At 38.4% G+C, this 17,317-nt stretch overlaps 1 protein-coding gene across 1 annotated transcript in view; it reads left to right on the forward strand.

Moving 5' to 3' along the window:
- Nucleotides 1–17,317, forward strand: part of NELL2 (neural EGFL like 2) — a gene marked incomplete in the record, with an annotated part of 1,888,857 nt that overhangs the window by 1,270,203 nt on the left and 601,337 nt on the right. Inside the window, 1 exon segment of the mRNA XM_044087166.1 lies at nt 15,572–15,694. Coding sequence (XP_043943101.1) covers nt 15,572–15,694 — 123 coding nt within the window.

Below are 17,317 nucleotides of genomic sequence, written 5' to 3' on the forward strand. Positions count from 1 at the left end.
TGTATACCTGCAGATTGTCATCTATCCCATCTGCAGAAAACACAAGTTCTCTGACTTTTCATCACACTTTCAGTTCTCTGCTTTACCATTCAGAACACTCTATGCCTGCGCCTAAGTTTCACAATTTCACTCCTAGAGAGACTGGCATTTACCCCCCAGTCTCAAAAAAACATCTCATACTGCCTCCTGGAATCTGATTGTCCTTTGTTGAAGACTGGATACTGATGACTGTTCACTCTCCCCTAAGAAAAAGTACATGCCCCTCTCTGACTTCTTCCAGTCCCTTCCTCCTCTTCAATCAGCTCCTGCAAGGGAGTACCTAACAACCAGGAAAACATGGCAGCATCTATTCCAATCATGCCCTTTGACAAGCTACATATGAGAAGGACCTAGTGATGCCTAAAATCTCTATGGTCTTGGCACTGTCATTCACTGTTTTTCCAAATTCCCTTATTACCTTTTCTGAAGAATGACTTAAAGTAGTAGTTATCCCAGATCCACCTGAATCCAAGTCTTCCTCTTCACTCCCAACCCCAACCAGGGACTGCACATAGATGCATCAGACCTGGCTTGGGGAACCTGGATAGACACCTCATCTGTTCAAGGCCAGTGATTCTGCAGACAACAGAGGGAGCACATCAATGTCAAAGAAATGAGGGGTCTGATTCAGGGACTTCAGGTGTTTTCTCAGATATGGAAACCAGGCCATCTAAGGATTTTCACAGACAATACCAGAGTAATGAGGTATATCAACATGCAGGGTGGGGCTGTTCAAGTCTTACTAGCTGTGCAGGCTAGCTCTTCTGACATGGTAGCAGGCTACAAAGGCACATCTGTCCCTTCAGGTTGTGTACATCCCATCAGAAGGCAATGTACTCACAAATTCTCTAAGCAGGTCCATGGAAGCCCCGCACAAATGGATGCTAAGCAGGGAGGTCCTCCTGGATATAGTCAGCAGATAGGATATTTCTCAAACAGACTTGTTTGCCTCCACTCATAGACAGCTCAAGTTGTTTTGCTCTAGGACTCCTTGTCCCCAGGGGAGGAGGATGGATGCCATGTCTTTCTACTGGGAGGGGAAGTACCTTTATGCCTGCACCCTCTTATCTAATCCCAAAGGTTCTACTGAAGACTCAATGGGACAGACCAAAAATCCTGCTGGTGACATCCTTCAGGCCCAACCAGCATTGGTTCCCCCTTTCTTCTTCTTCACCAAGGGAAATCACTGCAAGTTAGCCTACAAAGTGGACTCACACAGAAAAAGGACTCTCTGCTTCATCTCAATCTGCAGGCTCACAACCTGACACTGTGGATGAAAGGATTTTCATCCCTCTCATAGTCTAATTCCCTGAGGACCTAGTCAGGTGCTTCAGGTGGTGAGAACATTTACTCCTTAAAAATCTTACATCTCCAAACAGAAGAGATTTTCTATCTGGTGTCATAAAAACTATGAGAACCACCTTCAGGTGGGGATCCTAACAATTTTTGTCCTGCTTGTATGCGTTTCTCAAATATGGAATTCCTACTCTTTTATTATGACACATCTATCTGCCATCTCAGCTTGCATGCCACTAATCCATCCTTGCTTTCAAGAGTTGAAGTCAAGAAATTTCTAAAGGGAATTCTTCACTTGAACCCACCTAGGAGGGCTATTCACTGGGACCTTGTTTTAATTTTGGAAAAACTCACTGTGCCACTATTTGAATGCATCCCTAAAGTTTTGCACTTGGAAAACTATTTTGCTGGAGGCCCTTATTTCTACCAGAAGGTCTTTGAACATCACGCCCTTTTGGCTATCTGTCCTTTAGGGTCTCTCTGAGGGCTAAACCTCCTTTTGTGACCAAGGTGGTCAATTAATTGTTTTACAATCAGACTAAATATTTACCTACCTTCTTTCCAAACCCACAAAGCAGAGATGAGAGGCATCTGCAGTCATTGGATGTACACAGACAATTAAGATTTACCTTGACAAGATCAAGGGCACCAGGAAAACAAATAATCTTTCTGTTTCCTTTCAAGAATGTAAACTGGGCAATCCAGTCTCAAAGCAGACTATTTCCAAATGGATCTGTAAATCAATTTTCCTTCTGTCATTTCTGCTATGGCAAGTCCTTGTCTTATCTAGTGAAAGCACATTCCACCCCAACAATAATCACCAGAACAATCTCTTTCACCTCTGGTGATTTCTTCAAGAGCATTGATTCCAGAGCCATTCTAGAAGCAGCATCTTGATCCTATATAGGCACCTTCACTAAACATTGCAGGGTGGACCTTTTCTATGTCAAGGACTTCTAATGGTAGGTCTGTTCTTGGATTGGTAGACAGCTCTCCTTTCTCTGATTCATCCTCCCTGTCCAACCTCTAAACTTTGGGAATCACCCAGTAGTACTGGAATACTGAAACAGTGATCTAGGGAAGGACATAGTACAGTTGTGTACGAACATACCCTAACAATAGATGTCCTACTGATCACTTTTGCAGCATTGCATCCCTTCCTCTATTTTTCATTTTTGTTTATATTTATCTGCACACTATGTGGACCAAGTGGGCGAGGGAGAAACAGTCCTTTCTCCTTTCTCTTTTTTTTTTGCTCACCTTGTTTTTTCTTAAATATTTTGTTCAGGCTTGTCCAGGGGCTCCTGGTTTTAGATAGTCTAAGGATTTTATGCGCCAACAGCTACATTTGTATCCTTACGCCCATGGGATTAGGTCATATGCCAAATGAACAAGCATACAGAAGGTTTTTGGTTTTAGTACACGAGCCTGGCACAAGGTTACCATGACAAGATAACAAAATAGTATTGGAAGAATGCAAGAATAATGACTACTGTTATGCTAACTTCTTATAACGCTGGTATTTGCTTCCCATTCCAAGAAGTAATTCTGGTTTATAGAACATATTTATAAAATATGCTATCACAAGGCTGTTTGGGCCTCTCTCATTAGTTAACGTACTGTATTAGATACCCCACTTTCCCTGTTTACCTCAAAGGTGTAATTAAGCAACAGAAAAACGTTGATATTATTCTGGGGCATTTTCACCATCCCACCCTTCCTGAAGTGAAAGTAATCAAAGACGCTCAGAGGTATATCAGCATCACACCTGTTGATGTTATACAAGCATGTAAAAGGTCAGCACTGCTTGTACTTATGGCAGCCACTGCAGACTTTGTATTTCAGATGCAGGCATGGCATTCAGTCCTGAACATTCTGTGTTTCATGCCTGTTTGTGCCTAAAAAAGGAAAAATGTCAGACTCGTTTAGAAGAGTGGAAGGTATTTCATGTCATACTATGTGTTGAGCCAACAATGAACTAGTCAAACTTTCTGATGACCAGTTGTCCTGTGGCAAGAGTTAACAAGTTATTGGTGTGAGATACAATGCATTAAAACCCACTTGTATCTAGAAAGAGTGTAGGGAATGCATAATTAGCTAAAGATTCAATTAAAAAATGCTAGTATGAAAAAGAAATCTCAGTGTGCAGCTCAGTTGCTTAAATAATAACAGTGATATGTAACACAAATAGTTACTGTGTGTGTGTTTGAGTGCACATTTGTGTGTGTGCATGCGTGGATGTTTTTTTTATAATTCAGCCTTAATCCCATGTTTTATTACACATTGCTCATTAAACAAAAATCAAACACAAAAAGTGACTATTTACAATGTAACTTGTAATTAGAAATTAATTAGCGAACATAACACTTTACTTACTACAAGCCATAACAGTGGGACCAGTGACTTCAAACTTTATATTGCCATCTGCTTTATTAAATAGATATCGATCTTAGGTACTTTGCTCCATGTCAACATCCTCTCCGTTGCAAGCTCAAATTCCAGTACAGCGTCATGCACAGCCCGTTTTCTTACAACGAGGTTGTTTCTGATCGCTGAGAGTTCTCAGTTCCATTTTTTTAAAACTCTGTAATCATTTTTTTATCTCTCGTATTGATGGTTTGTTTTTGGTTTCTCCTTTTCTAGTTATAGCTTTCTTTGTCACTGTAAATGTTACAGGTAGCAACACTTTTATTTCTGTAGTACATGCTGTTTTCACCTTTGTACTGCATGTCCTTCTCAAGTCTAATATGGCCTTATATGCTTCATTTATAACTCCTTTCTCATCTGCTTTTTCTGTTCTAGCATCATTAACAAAATGTATTATCTGTGGTTTAACAAAATTCCTTTCCAACCTCTGCATATCTTCCATGAGCTTGAACGCTACATCTGTATATGTAAGCTGATATAAATTCAATAACTCAGAAATACATCTAGCTTCATCCCATTTTAGTTCCTTATCTTCTTTTATCATCTGCTCCCAAAAACTCAGTTTGTTATTATCTCTTTTAAACGTTCATAACAGTCTCTCCTGTATCTTTCTTATTACTTTATATAGTATAACCTATTAGTGTTATAACATCTTCCCAATGTTTATCTTTGTTTAACATAAATATTTGCTTAATAATTGTATGTATAGAAAACCATACAGAATGCTCTTTGAATTCATTTCTTAGATCTGCCCAAATGCCCATGTATGATCCTGTTGTCATCTAGTTGGGCACTATGCCTGTCCAGTGTTACCATTTGGTCATATAGTTGATATCCTGGATCAAATATAGTAACCTAAGTTGCATGGCATTATAGTATGCTTTCAAATCTGAAAGCCCCAAACCAGCCTGTTGCTTTGTCAGTATTACAGCAATACGTTGTTGCTTCTAAATGATACAATGTTACTTTGTACTCATTGTATTAATTCAATGTATCATCAGGAATGGGATCATTCTTGAATATAAAATGAAAATCACTTTTTTTCTGCCCCTCTTTGAACTCAGAACATTTATATTAATGGTTTGATTCTAAAGATATCACCACAATGAACAATGAGAAATATGATGTGAAATAATATAACACCTTGACATGTCAGCCCTCAGGCAAACAGAAAACTCTAATGCAGACTCAGGTAAGTCAGTCTAATCATAACAGACTCCTTGTAATGTTTTCTTCTTCCCTAGAAAGTTTACGCTAACCCTCACTAGGATGGGGCCTCTGATCAAGCAGGAACAAAAGAGGCTTCTCAATTTTAAGTTTTATGGATCAGACTGAGTATGGCCTTCCAAGTATAACAGTTCATGTTTGTCATCCTTACCTTTCTTTCCTGTATTGGGATTTTCAGGTCAGTCCAGTTAACATTGGGTTTCTACCAATCCCATACAAGTGGAACAATAATTCTGGAAAATTGTCAAGCCAAGAGAACTGCCATATCTGTCAAAAATGCTGCAAAATGAACATTATTTTCAGCTGGAGAATGTTTTGAGCAAGGAAAGTCTGGTACAGAAAGCACATTTGAGGGTTGACCATTGCTGACATTTAGCTGACAAATACTGATGTAGCAACTCATCATTAACGTTAATTAAGTCAGCCTGATCTTTACGTTTTTCAGCCAGTGTTATACTGCAATGCCCTCTCGGCAAGTGGACAATGCTAGGACTTGCATTAATTAAGACCCAGACCAAACTGTTTGAGAACAAAGTTTGTGCCAGCATAACCCACGTGAGGATATTGACAAGGTCAGTTATTCATATTTTACAATTATCAATAAAGACATCGATACTGCCAGACGGACTGGTCACTGCCAAAATGTAATAGCCTCAGCTGCTAGTGTAAAAAACAGACTGGATATCCTTTCCTGGTCCCCTTAAATAGTTTAAAGGAAGATGTCTATTATTAAGGACTTGCGCATATGTATTTTCATGGATCCACTTTTAAATGTCAAAATTCCAAAATCTCGACTTTTAAAAAAGTACCTAAAACATCGAGATTTCAGAATCTTGATGTTTAAAAGTGTGTTAAAAAAAACAAAGGCAGAGACTTTCAATACATTTTTTGCAGGGGGCATGCCCCCTGCACCCCCCACACCCCCCTACTTAAATATACCAACTCCGAGATTGCGCTACAGTGAGGAGAAGGGTAACACTCCTGTTGCACTTACCGTTCTCTTCACTCTAGTGTGATCTCAGAGTTGATATATTTAAGTAGAGGAGGTGTGGGGGATGCAGGGGGGCTTCCCCCTGCAAACAGTTTCTTTTACTTGATTTTTTTTTAACCCACTTTTAAATGTTGAGATTCTGAAATCTCGATGTTTAGGGTACGTTTTTTTTAAAGTTGAGATTTTGGAATTTTGACATTTAAAAGTGGACCTGTATCTTTATACATGCATTGGGTTAACTAAAGAAAACTTCCCCCATACCCTTTTCTCTAAGGCAGCCAAGATGAAATCTAACTCAATGACTGAATGTATCATGGAAAAAGAGGAGACTGGTGTCCACAATATCTGGACCTGATGAATCAAAGCAACCATGATTTGGACCAGATATGATGTCCCCGCCCATAAGACCCTTCTAATCAAGTTGAATAAATTAGCCTAGAAAAAAAAGTTCTGATAAATTAATAGATTTACCAGCATTTTATATTCATCTGGGATCAAAGCTATAGGTGTGTTACTATCAGATTGTATTAGGTTCTTATCTGCTTTCAGAAAGAGTTCAGTAGAGGCTAGTTTTCTGAGAATAGTAGACACCTTACATAGCCTTTGCAGCTGAAGAACTTAAAGTGAGTTAGCTAACACCTTTATATATCATTTATAAAAATCATCAGTTGAGTCATAATCATCTGATTGTGCATTCGCATGCATGGTAGCTATAACTTGGAATATTTCTTGCTTACTAATAGCCTTATTTAAGTACAGAGACATGTCTTGGGTTAGCATGGATGCATCTACATGAATGTCACACTTGTATGTGACACCTTTGCGATTGCCACACATGCATGAACACTATTGTGTGAGAACTCGGTTTTGATGTTAAGATCAAGAGTCTGTATACCTAGCGATTTCTCCTTTACACGGGCTACACAGTCATGGAGTTGATATATACAATAACTGGTGATCTGGGTGCAGAAAGGCTTGATCCATGCAAAACCACATTTTTTACTGACTTTTTACATTCTGACCTCGGTTTATGTTGAACAGATTGCACTACTTTTTGATTGCAGTTATGAGGGTTCATCACAAAAGAACTGCAGTTCATTAAGAAACTCATTCCACCAGCCCAGTAAAGCTTCCACCTCTTCTTCGTTAACCTACTTGGTAACAGTATAAACATTACAAAACTATTGAAACTAATTATTTTTCTTGCTCCCTCTAAACACAGTAGAGTATCCCCTGCATCCTTCAAGGCTTCTGTTCACTAATAGTTTTCGCTAAAATTTGATAATAATTAATATATTTGAGATGTGTGACACAGCAGTGCCTAAACATCACCAGCTTGAAGTCTTGCGCTCTCCAGTTCTTGGCTGAAGTGCTGTCTGTTATCATCCACATGAGGTGTCTTCTGACACTCTTTGGACATTGATTGCGGTTCTTGGAATAACTGAACTAGTCTTAAATGTTGAAGAATATAAATTAATTCTGATGTCATGGTGTGAACTGCACAAATGGGTATGGGAGCCTTGCTTTAATGGTGGACCAAAAACTGTTATTGATTGATTGATTGATTGATTGATTGATTGATTGGTTTTTGAATTGAAGATTATTTTTTAAATATATTTGCAACCTGAAATTTTCAGGCTCATACTCAGGTTAGGGAGACATCAATTTGGGTTTCTGCCAGCTGCTAAACTTTCTTACCACATCATAAGGTTATGCCTCGCCATAGGTAAATTGGAATTCTTATGAAATGCCCAGTGATTATTCCTTTTTACATGAGCACACTGCATTTCAAAATTTGTTTATTTCCCCGTGCCCGCAGCACTTCAACATTTCAAAATTAGTTTCTTTTCCTTGAGCTCACTGTATGCCAAAATTAGTTTATTTCCCTGTGTCCACAGCATTCCAGAATTAGCTTCCTTTCCTTGCGCCCACTGCATGCCAGAATTAGCTTTTTTCTATCTGCCCAGTGAGTGTCAGAATAAGCTTCAGCTCCAACAGGACATTTCTCTGACTTCCACCATTAAGTTCCAGAATAGGATGCAGCTATGAGATGACACTGAACTGGATTTTAACGGGAAAATGCATGAATGAATGTACCTCAGATCCAGAAAAACGTTTGATATGCACTTGATGCTGATTTGCCTCCAGTTTTTACTCCATGTTACCTTTTCCTGCTGATATAACTGCTGGTCAGAAACCTCTTTCAACTTAAAAAAAGCAGCAAGAAGCCAGCTTCCATCTCAGTATGCAAAATGCCCAGCTTTTTTTCTACTCTTGTGCTTGTGTGTGTGTGTGTGTGTGTGTGTGTGTGTGGGGGGTAGCTTTCACCTAGACGTGGGAGTCATTTTAGGAGTGTAGCCCCTCGGATGAACCTGAGTCATTAGCACAAGCATTGATAGGTGTAAAGGTCTGTTTTCCTATTACATAGAGTAAATATATGTATGAGGAAGAAACTGATTCAAACATTCATTAGGTGGCTACTGAAACTCCAGGGTATCACAGGAGATTTGTGCACCATGTGGGGAGAATTAGATCTTCTAAAAGTAGAAATCTTTTTCTCAGCTTCCCATCTCTAAATCTGGCTACAGTGGTTCTTCCCTGATGTCCACATGTCATGGAAAGCAATTTAAATTCACATTGATTTGCAGTGCTGGATGCCAAGCAAGGACAGACTCACACTCAAATGTGAAACATTGGTATTGCTTTCTGGATCATATGCATGAGTAATGAAAATAAATTCAACATCTCAGCTAGGCAGAAGGTTTGCTAAGAAGATTGGCCATTCACTTACCTTGAGTTATTTCATGAATACTTGACTTAGAGTTGGCTGGAATGAAGGTGTTGTCATAGTTTTGGTGTAGAGAGGGCTTTCTCACCTTAGAGAAGTGAAAAGACTTTCAGCATCTGCATAATTTCATCAGGAGTTTTTTTTTTTTTTTTAATTCCAGAGGGGTCTTTTTACAAATGCATTCAGATTAATATTATATTACCACTCATTGCCGAGATGGGATGAGAAATGAGATTTCCTTATGCTAAGTGTTAGATAAGGTATCATTTAAATGTACAAAAATACAGTATTCTTTTTGCATAAGTCTAGAAATACAGCTATGTTAAAGCAGGCTTTCACAGTGTGCATACAGTTTCAGTAAATGCACTCTAATCTGTGAATATAACCTTCAGTCAGAAATACCGATAAGAACAGAATGTGCTGTACATTTGAGTACAAACACATCTTGTAAATACCGATAAGAACAGAATGTGCTGTACATTTGAGTACAAACACATCTTGTAAATACCGATAAGAACAGAATGTGCTGTACATTTGAGTACAAACACATCTTGTAAATACCGATAAGAACAGAATGTGCTGTACATTTGAGTACAAACACATCTTGTAAATACCGATAAGAACAGAATGTGCTGTACATTTGAGTACAAACACATCTTGTAAATACTGATAAGAACAGAACGTGCTGTACATTTGAGTACAAACACATCTTGTAAATACCGATAAGAACAGAACGTGCTGTACATTTGAGTACAAACACATCTTGTAAATACCGATAAGAACAGAACGTGCTGTACATTTGAGTACAAACACATCTTGTAAATACCGATAAGAACAGAATGTGCTGTACATTTGAGTACAAACACATCTTGTAAATACCGATAAGAACAGAATGTGCTGTACATTTGAGTACAAACACATCTTGTAAATACCGATAAGAACAGAACGTGCTGTACATTTGAGTACAAACACATCTTGTAAATACCGATAAGAACAGAATGTGCTGTACATTTGAGTACAAACACATCTTGTAAATACCGATAAGAACAGAACGTGCTGTACATTTGAGTACAAACACATCTTGTAAATACCGATAAGAACAGAATGTGCTGTACATTTGAGTACAAACACATCTTGTAAATACCGATAAGAACAGAATGTGCTGTGCATTTGAGTACAAACACATCTTATTTGCATGCTACAAGGCTTGGGAACCAGGGCTAAAGAGGCGCTTAAAACTTTACAGGATTTTGGTATTACTAGGCAATACTTCAGGCACAGATAGTTAACTTAGTTCACCTGGACTGATATGCAGAAAGTCATGGCAGTGCAGTCCTCAAAAGGCAGTACAAACACTCATGAATGAGTGCAGAATTCAGGTCAAATACCCAGCATTCCAGAGCATTCCAGAATGGTAGTTATACTATTCAGGAGGAAAAGAACATGAGGAATATGACGCAGAGAACTGTTACTGGAGACCATTTTCAGATATTGTTGGCATCTACCTCCACTGTACATAATAAAGCATTTCTAACCAAAGTACAGTTTGCAGATTGCGAAAGATACAAGAAGATTTGGAACATAAAGGAGAGACTGGTGCCTGTTCAGCACAGGTCTAGGTAGTTAACAGATAAAGACTTTCATTCTGGTCTCACTCCAGTTACTTCTGTCATTCCAGTATCCTACAGCCATATCACTTCTTTCACTAATCAAGTAATTCCTTCAGGGTTTTTTGCCCAATAAAATATATGTTATCTGAATTAGTTAAAACAGTGCTTCTTTACTTCTAGAAGCATTTAAAGAATTGGCATTCATTTCCATTTGAAGAGTGTACATTTTTGGAAGATTGTCTGTCAATCTTTCTTTACCCTTTGCTTCCTCATGTATCTTCTTTGATGTTTCCTACTACTCCCCTCCCCCTGTGTTGGAGGTGTAGTGATTAACATAGAGGCAAATGGGAGCATGGGATCATGGGAGAATGGGAAATAGGAGCAAGAGAGAATGGGAGCATGGGAGCATGGGATCATGGGAGAATGGGAAAATGGGAGCATGGGAGAATGGGATCATGGGAGAATGGCATCATGGGAGAATGGGAACATGGGAGCATGGGAGAATGGGAACATGGGAGCATGGGAGCATGGGAAATAGAAGCAAGAGAGAATGGAAGCATGGGATCATGGGAGAATGGGATTATGGGAGAATGGGAACATGGGAGCATGGGAGCATGGGAAATAGGAGCAAGAGAGAATGGGAGCATGGGAGCATGGGATCATGGGAGAATGGGAAAATGGGAGCATGGGAGAATGGGATCATGGGAGAATGGGAACATGGGAGCATGGGAGCAAGGGAAATAGAAGCAAGAGAGAATGGGAGGATGGGAGCATGGGATCATGGGAGAATGAGAACATGGGAGCATGAGATCATGGAAGAATGGGAGCATGGAAGCATGGGATCATGTGTGAATGGGAACATGGGATAATAGGAGCAAGAGAGAATGAGAGCATGGGAGCATATATTTTAGTCTTGCAGGGTCTTAACTCTCCGCTAGTATGAGACTGAGTATTTATGAAAAAACTTTGGGACAGTTCCTGTTTGTATCCTAAGTAACTAGTGGTTCTTTGAAGAATAAATATACTACCAGACCTACCTATGGGACAAATGCTACAGATTTTTTTACATTTGTCCAAAAGTGCATTTCCTACTGATGGAAGCTATCACTGGTGCCATATTTGGAAGGCTAGACACAAAGGCCCTGGAATGAGATAAAAGCTGCACTTCAAAAAGGCAGTGTAACAGGTGCTGGGGGAGGGATGAGGAAACTGCTAAATTGGGGGGGGGGTGAAGGAATTGCTAAATTGGTATAAGTGCCAGTTTTTAGTACAGGGAATATGACAGACTGCAATTATAACATGCAGTTAGAGATAAACAGTCCTATCATCATACTTTAGAATACTGTGGTAGCGTATGGATTATTTACCCCTGGGAGACAGTAACCATGGAGGAGGAGCATAAAGAACTCCATCAATATGTAAGCCTAGGAAACGATGTCTGACATTTCACTTCCGTAACTGTGGGCAAAATGTTAGCGTTGAAGGACTTTATAGTTAAAGCGACTGGAGGTGGAGTTTATTTGGTTGTTTTTATATGCTAAATTTATTGTAGTTAACTTTTCTAATCGCTCGGGGGGACCAGGTTCTACTGACTGTTTTGGAAAGATTACTTTTTTAGGCTGTAATGGATTCACCAATAACATCTTGTCTAGCTTCTTGTATTGGTGAGCAGAGACAGGTGATATTCATTAAGGTTACTATATAAACCATTAAAGATCCTGTTAGTAGCCACAAGAGTTGTAACGATTTCAAGAGCTTTTAATTTGGACTCTGTTATTATAATAATTTAATGAGGTCTGTCAATAACGTTTTATATATTAGTATGCATGTACACTTCTGTGTAAAACTATCATATATTATATTACATAAATATATATATATAGATAAATACACACACTCGAACATGCACAGTGGAAACAGGAAGCAAGCGCACAGTATATGCGTAGACAGAAATACCAAAAAGCGAGTTCAGCACAGAAGAATAAAGAGATATATTAATGCCACAATAGTCTGCACTTCATAGAACACACCCGGAAACCTGGGTTTCACTATATATATATATATATATATATATATATATATATATATATATATATATATATATATATATATATATACACACACACACACACACACACACACACACACACACACACACACACACACACTGACACGTACATTGCTTCAGAAGAATATTAGGTTATTAATGACTTCTGATTCCAAAGGGAAACCTGTTCCACATCTTGGAAGGATTTTATATAACCCACCTGCTACTTTTTTCTACCCCTAATATTTATATTTTGTATTAAGTTTTCGCAGTCTGATGTTTGGTCTTACAATGGTGTGTTTTAGGTAACGACTTTTCATATAGAATAGAGTCAGACTAAGTTAAGATCACCTCTATGTAAACCATGAGAAAGAGAATATAACAGCATTTACTGAAGTTGTTCTGAATGGCTGAGATTTTCCAACCCTATCATTTCATCTGAAAAAAAATCACAGAACCTTTTCAAGTTGTGTCAGGTAGCTCGTTTGAAGTCTACAAAATGCAATGGTGGGTTCAGGAATGGCTCAGATTAGGAAGATATAAAGTGCTGCATTGATCTCACTGAAGTGATTAGCCATGCCCTTTCGAATAAAATATGCTACAGAATATACTTTTCTGACTTTGATAGATACACAGTGGTCATACGTTCAGATTGCTTCCTACTATTATCCCTAGAGCATTTATATTGAAATCATAATTTATGTCCTTTTAACCAAGTGGAAGTCCAGGTCATTACATCTGCATGAACTTTGTATAAACCATCTTTTCCTTATGTTACCCAGTTTTCCGTTATCAGCATATCTGGCTGAACATAGCTCATTTGTCTTCTTTATGTCTGACCAGAAGCTGCACCAGTGTAGAGCCCTCTGTGACACCACCTCTGTCGAGATAGGAAAGTACCCGTCACCCTGACTTGTTGGGTCATGTTCCTTAACCAGTTCATTGAATTACACATGAACTGACACTTACAAGTTACCAGCATGCACTATAAGCTCTTCATTGTCATTGGAACCTCTTTCCTTTCTTTGTTTTGTTGCAGTTTCTAAGTTTTAGATTCAGGAAGGCCCGACACTGACACAAATCCAGTGAGAACCTCAGCTGCTCAGCTGCTTTCCACACTGTGCAGTAGCCATTGCTAGGATGTTTTGGGGGTTGCCAACCTGCAATGCCCATCTCACAAGTTTTTCATTCTGTTTGGTTTCTGTTTTATCTGCAGGTATTGTGTTATTTGTTAAGTGTCTCATTGTGGCTATGGTATAGTGCCAACTATGTGCGTTGTATTTAATGTTGGCACGGAAGACTTATGTAATATATTACATGAATTAGGCCTTTGGTGTTGTTGAGCTTATGACCTCTTATGATACAAATTAGGTTTTTGTTTGTACAGTCTTCGGAAGTCTATAGTGTTCTGTGAGTGTGCATGATCATTGTTTTATTTGCTTGTGCTGTTTGACCCTGACCTCAAGAGAATTGCAAAACTTGCTTTCTATCTCAGAGCTACTCAATGAGGACTAGCAGAGTTCTGTACTTTTCTAAAATATATATGTCAGATTCCTGATGATAAGCAAAATGGGACTATAAATGCACCATTTTTTTGTATACATTCAAGTCAACATAACTACATATTTCTAAATGCTGTGAGTCATGGAAAACAAAATCAGATTTCCTGTGAATAATTCAGATAACCTATGATTAAAACAGAACTACTGGTCTAAGACATGATCTGTCAAGAAATGAGGCACATATCCATTTCTGAAGGGTACTACCAATGGGCAATATGTGTATCAGACCCCTTGGGAATATGTTGAAGAAACATTGTGCACCCTAAAAGGAAGGCAGTACTTAAAGTTTATGTGTAAGACAATGCAAACTCCTATGCCTCAGTTTCCCAAATAACCCTTCTTGGATTCAGTAGAATTCGTGGTTAAACCTTGAACCAGTAAAGACTTTATTACATTAACGTCTGTGAAGTTTAATTTGTACAGTGTTAACAGAGGGGATATAAAATGGCATGAATTAATAGAAAACTAGACAAGAATGTTTTGGCAGATTTTTTAGTATCCCATAAGTACACAAGGTTTTAATCTCATTATGTAAACAGAGGTCATAGAATCTGGTCTTTATGAAAGGAATTGACTCCTTCAAAGAGACCCTGGAGTTTTTTTTTAATTCTTTGGAATCACACTCCTTGGTAGAGCATTCCTCTTCAAAGTCTGAGTCTTTAAATAGTTCCCTGCTAACCTGGAGTGTAGGTCATCCCTGAGAAAGTATCGCTTCACCTTCATTCTCAATAGCCACTCCAAAAACACCTGTCAGTTCTTAGCAGCACTGCTAATGGCAAACGTTGCTTGCTCTTCTGCTTCATGTGAACAAGCCTCACTGTTTCAGAATTTTCAGTATGGACAGTTGAATCTTCCACTGGATGCCTGTTGACTGACCAAGTCCCTGCACCCACACCTCGTTACTGCTATGATTTAGACATAGTACTATGATTTTGACCTGAGATTCACCATTGCTCCTCCTAGATTTACTGATGTCCTATATAAACTCATAACTTTACATGGATACATTCTTTATTAAATAAATAATCTAAGCATATTTAAAGATGCCCTATCACTAACTATATAGGGCTTTGTACGCAAAGACTTTCTATAGTGAAAAATAATAAAGTGCTCCTCTTTCAGACTCTCTGCTATGACTTTTAAAAGCCATCGCTATTATTTTTAATCCTCGGTATCTTGCCCAATGTCCTACCCTTGTTCCCAGTCTGGCTGCACCCCTGCTGATACTGCCCCCTACTTTTGCACTGCTTCAGCAACACTACTTAAACTTATTTTAGTCTGTCACTGTTTGATTATGACGGATGTTTTGAAAACAGGATGAAGGATTAGCTTTATAATGTTGCACAATACTTTTTAATATTAAGAAACAATAGTGTTGACTTAGGGGAATTATGCTGGTTTAGTGAGTGTCATTTCCTCAGAGCTGTCATTTTTCAGAAAAACTACATGCTACTATAAAAGCAGGTAGGTTTTGTTTGTTATATAACAAAGTAATGCAAGGCTTAACTTCTTACATGGACTTTGCATTTCATATTGTTTATCAGCCATATAACTTATTAACGTATGTCTTGCTTTACTCTTCAGAACATGATGAATGCTGCACAGGTCAACACAACTGTGATGAAAATGCAGTGTGTTTAAACACAGTCGGGGGACACAACTGTGTATGCAAGCCAGGATACTCGGGGAATGGTACAATATGCAAAGGTGAGCCTTCTAAGCTTAAAAGTATACAGTAATCTTATCCCTGCATTTACAAAGCCATGTCGCTCAGTTGTTCTTTAAAGAAATGTTTCGCTGTTATGTTTATATCTAAGCTTAAAAGTATACAGTAATCTTATCCATGCATTCATAAAGCCATGTCGCTCAGTTGTTCTTTACAGAAATGTTTCGCTTGTATACAGTAATGGTATCCATGCATTTGTAAAGCCATGTCGCTCAGTTGTTCTTTAAAGAAATGTTTCGCTGTATACAGTAATGGTATCCATGCATAAGCCATGTCGCTCAGTTATTCTTTACAGAAATGTTTCACTGTATACAGTAATGGTTATCCATGCATTTGTAAAGCCATGTCGCTCAGTTGTTCTTTACAGAAATGTTTCACTGTATACAGTAATGGTATCCATGCATTTGTAAAGCCATGTCGCTCAGTTGTTCTTTACAGAAATGTTTTGCTGTATACGGTAATGGTTTCCATGCATTTGTAAAGCCATGTCACTCAGTTGTTCTTTACAGTAATGGTCTCGCTGTATACAGTAATGGTTTCGCTGTATACAGTAATGGTTTCGCTGTGTACAGTAATGGTTTCACTGTATACAATAATGGTTTCGCTGTGTACAGTAATAGTCTCGCTGTATACAGTAATGGTTTCGCTGTATACAGTAATGGTTTCGCTGTGTACAGTAATGGTCTCGCTGTATACAGTAATGGTTTCGCTGTATACAGTAATGGTTTCGCTGTGTACAGTAATGGTTTCACTGTATACAGTAATGGTTTCACCGTGTACAGTAATGGTCTCGCTGTATACAGTAATGGTTTCACTGTATACAGTAATTGTTTCGCTGTGTACAGTAATGGTCTCGCTGTATACAGTAATGGTTTCACTGTATACAGTAATGGTTTCACTGTGGACAGTAATGGTCTTGCTGTATACAGTAATGGTTTCTCTGTATACAGTAATGGTTTTGCTGTGTACAGTAATGGTCTCGCTGTATACAGTAATGGTTTCACTGTGTACAGTAATGGTTACGCTGTATACAGTAATGGTTTCGCTGTGTACAGTAATGGTCTCGCTTTGTACAGTAATGATTTCGCTGTATACAGTAATGGTTTCGCTGTACACAGTAATGGTTTCGCTGTATACAGTAATGGTTTCACTGTGTACAGTAATGGTTACGCTGTATACAGTAATGGTTTTGCTGTGTACAGTAATGGTCTCGCTTTGTACAGTAATGATTTCGCTGTATACAGTAATGGTTTCGCTGTACACAGTAATGGTTTCGCTGTATACAGTAATGGTTTCACTGTGTACAGTAATGGTTTCGCTGTATACAGTAATGGTTTTGCTGTTATGTTTATAGTTTTTCCATTTTCCTTTTAATCTTGTCTTTGAAGGGCATGTATTCTTAGAGATTCATAAATCTGGATATGTACTTTGAAAATGCACATACTGATATATGGATTAATCAGCGCTGCCATTTGCTGCTCACGCTTTATAAATCACACTTTACTGTACTGGTCATGCCATTTTGGCTCAGGTTGTGCCAAGAATGGTGTTTAGACTAGTGAAGTAATAAGAGTAATTAGAGAGTTACAATACAAAAGCTAGTG

This window comes from Protopterus annectens, chromosome 11.part0 (genome assembly GCF_019279795.1).
Source record: "Protopterus annectens isolate FY-2018-M chromosome 11.part0, PAN1.0, whole genome shotgun sequence".
Classification (NCBI taxonomy): domain Eukaryota; kingdom Metazoa; phylum Chordata; order Ceratodontiformes; family Protopteridae; genus Protopterus; species Protopterus annectens.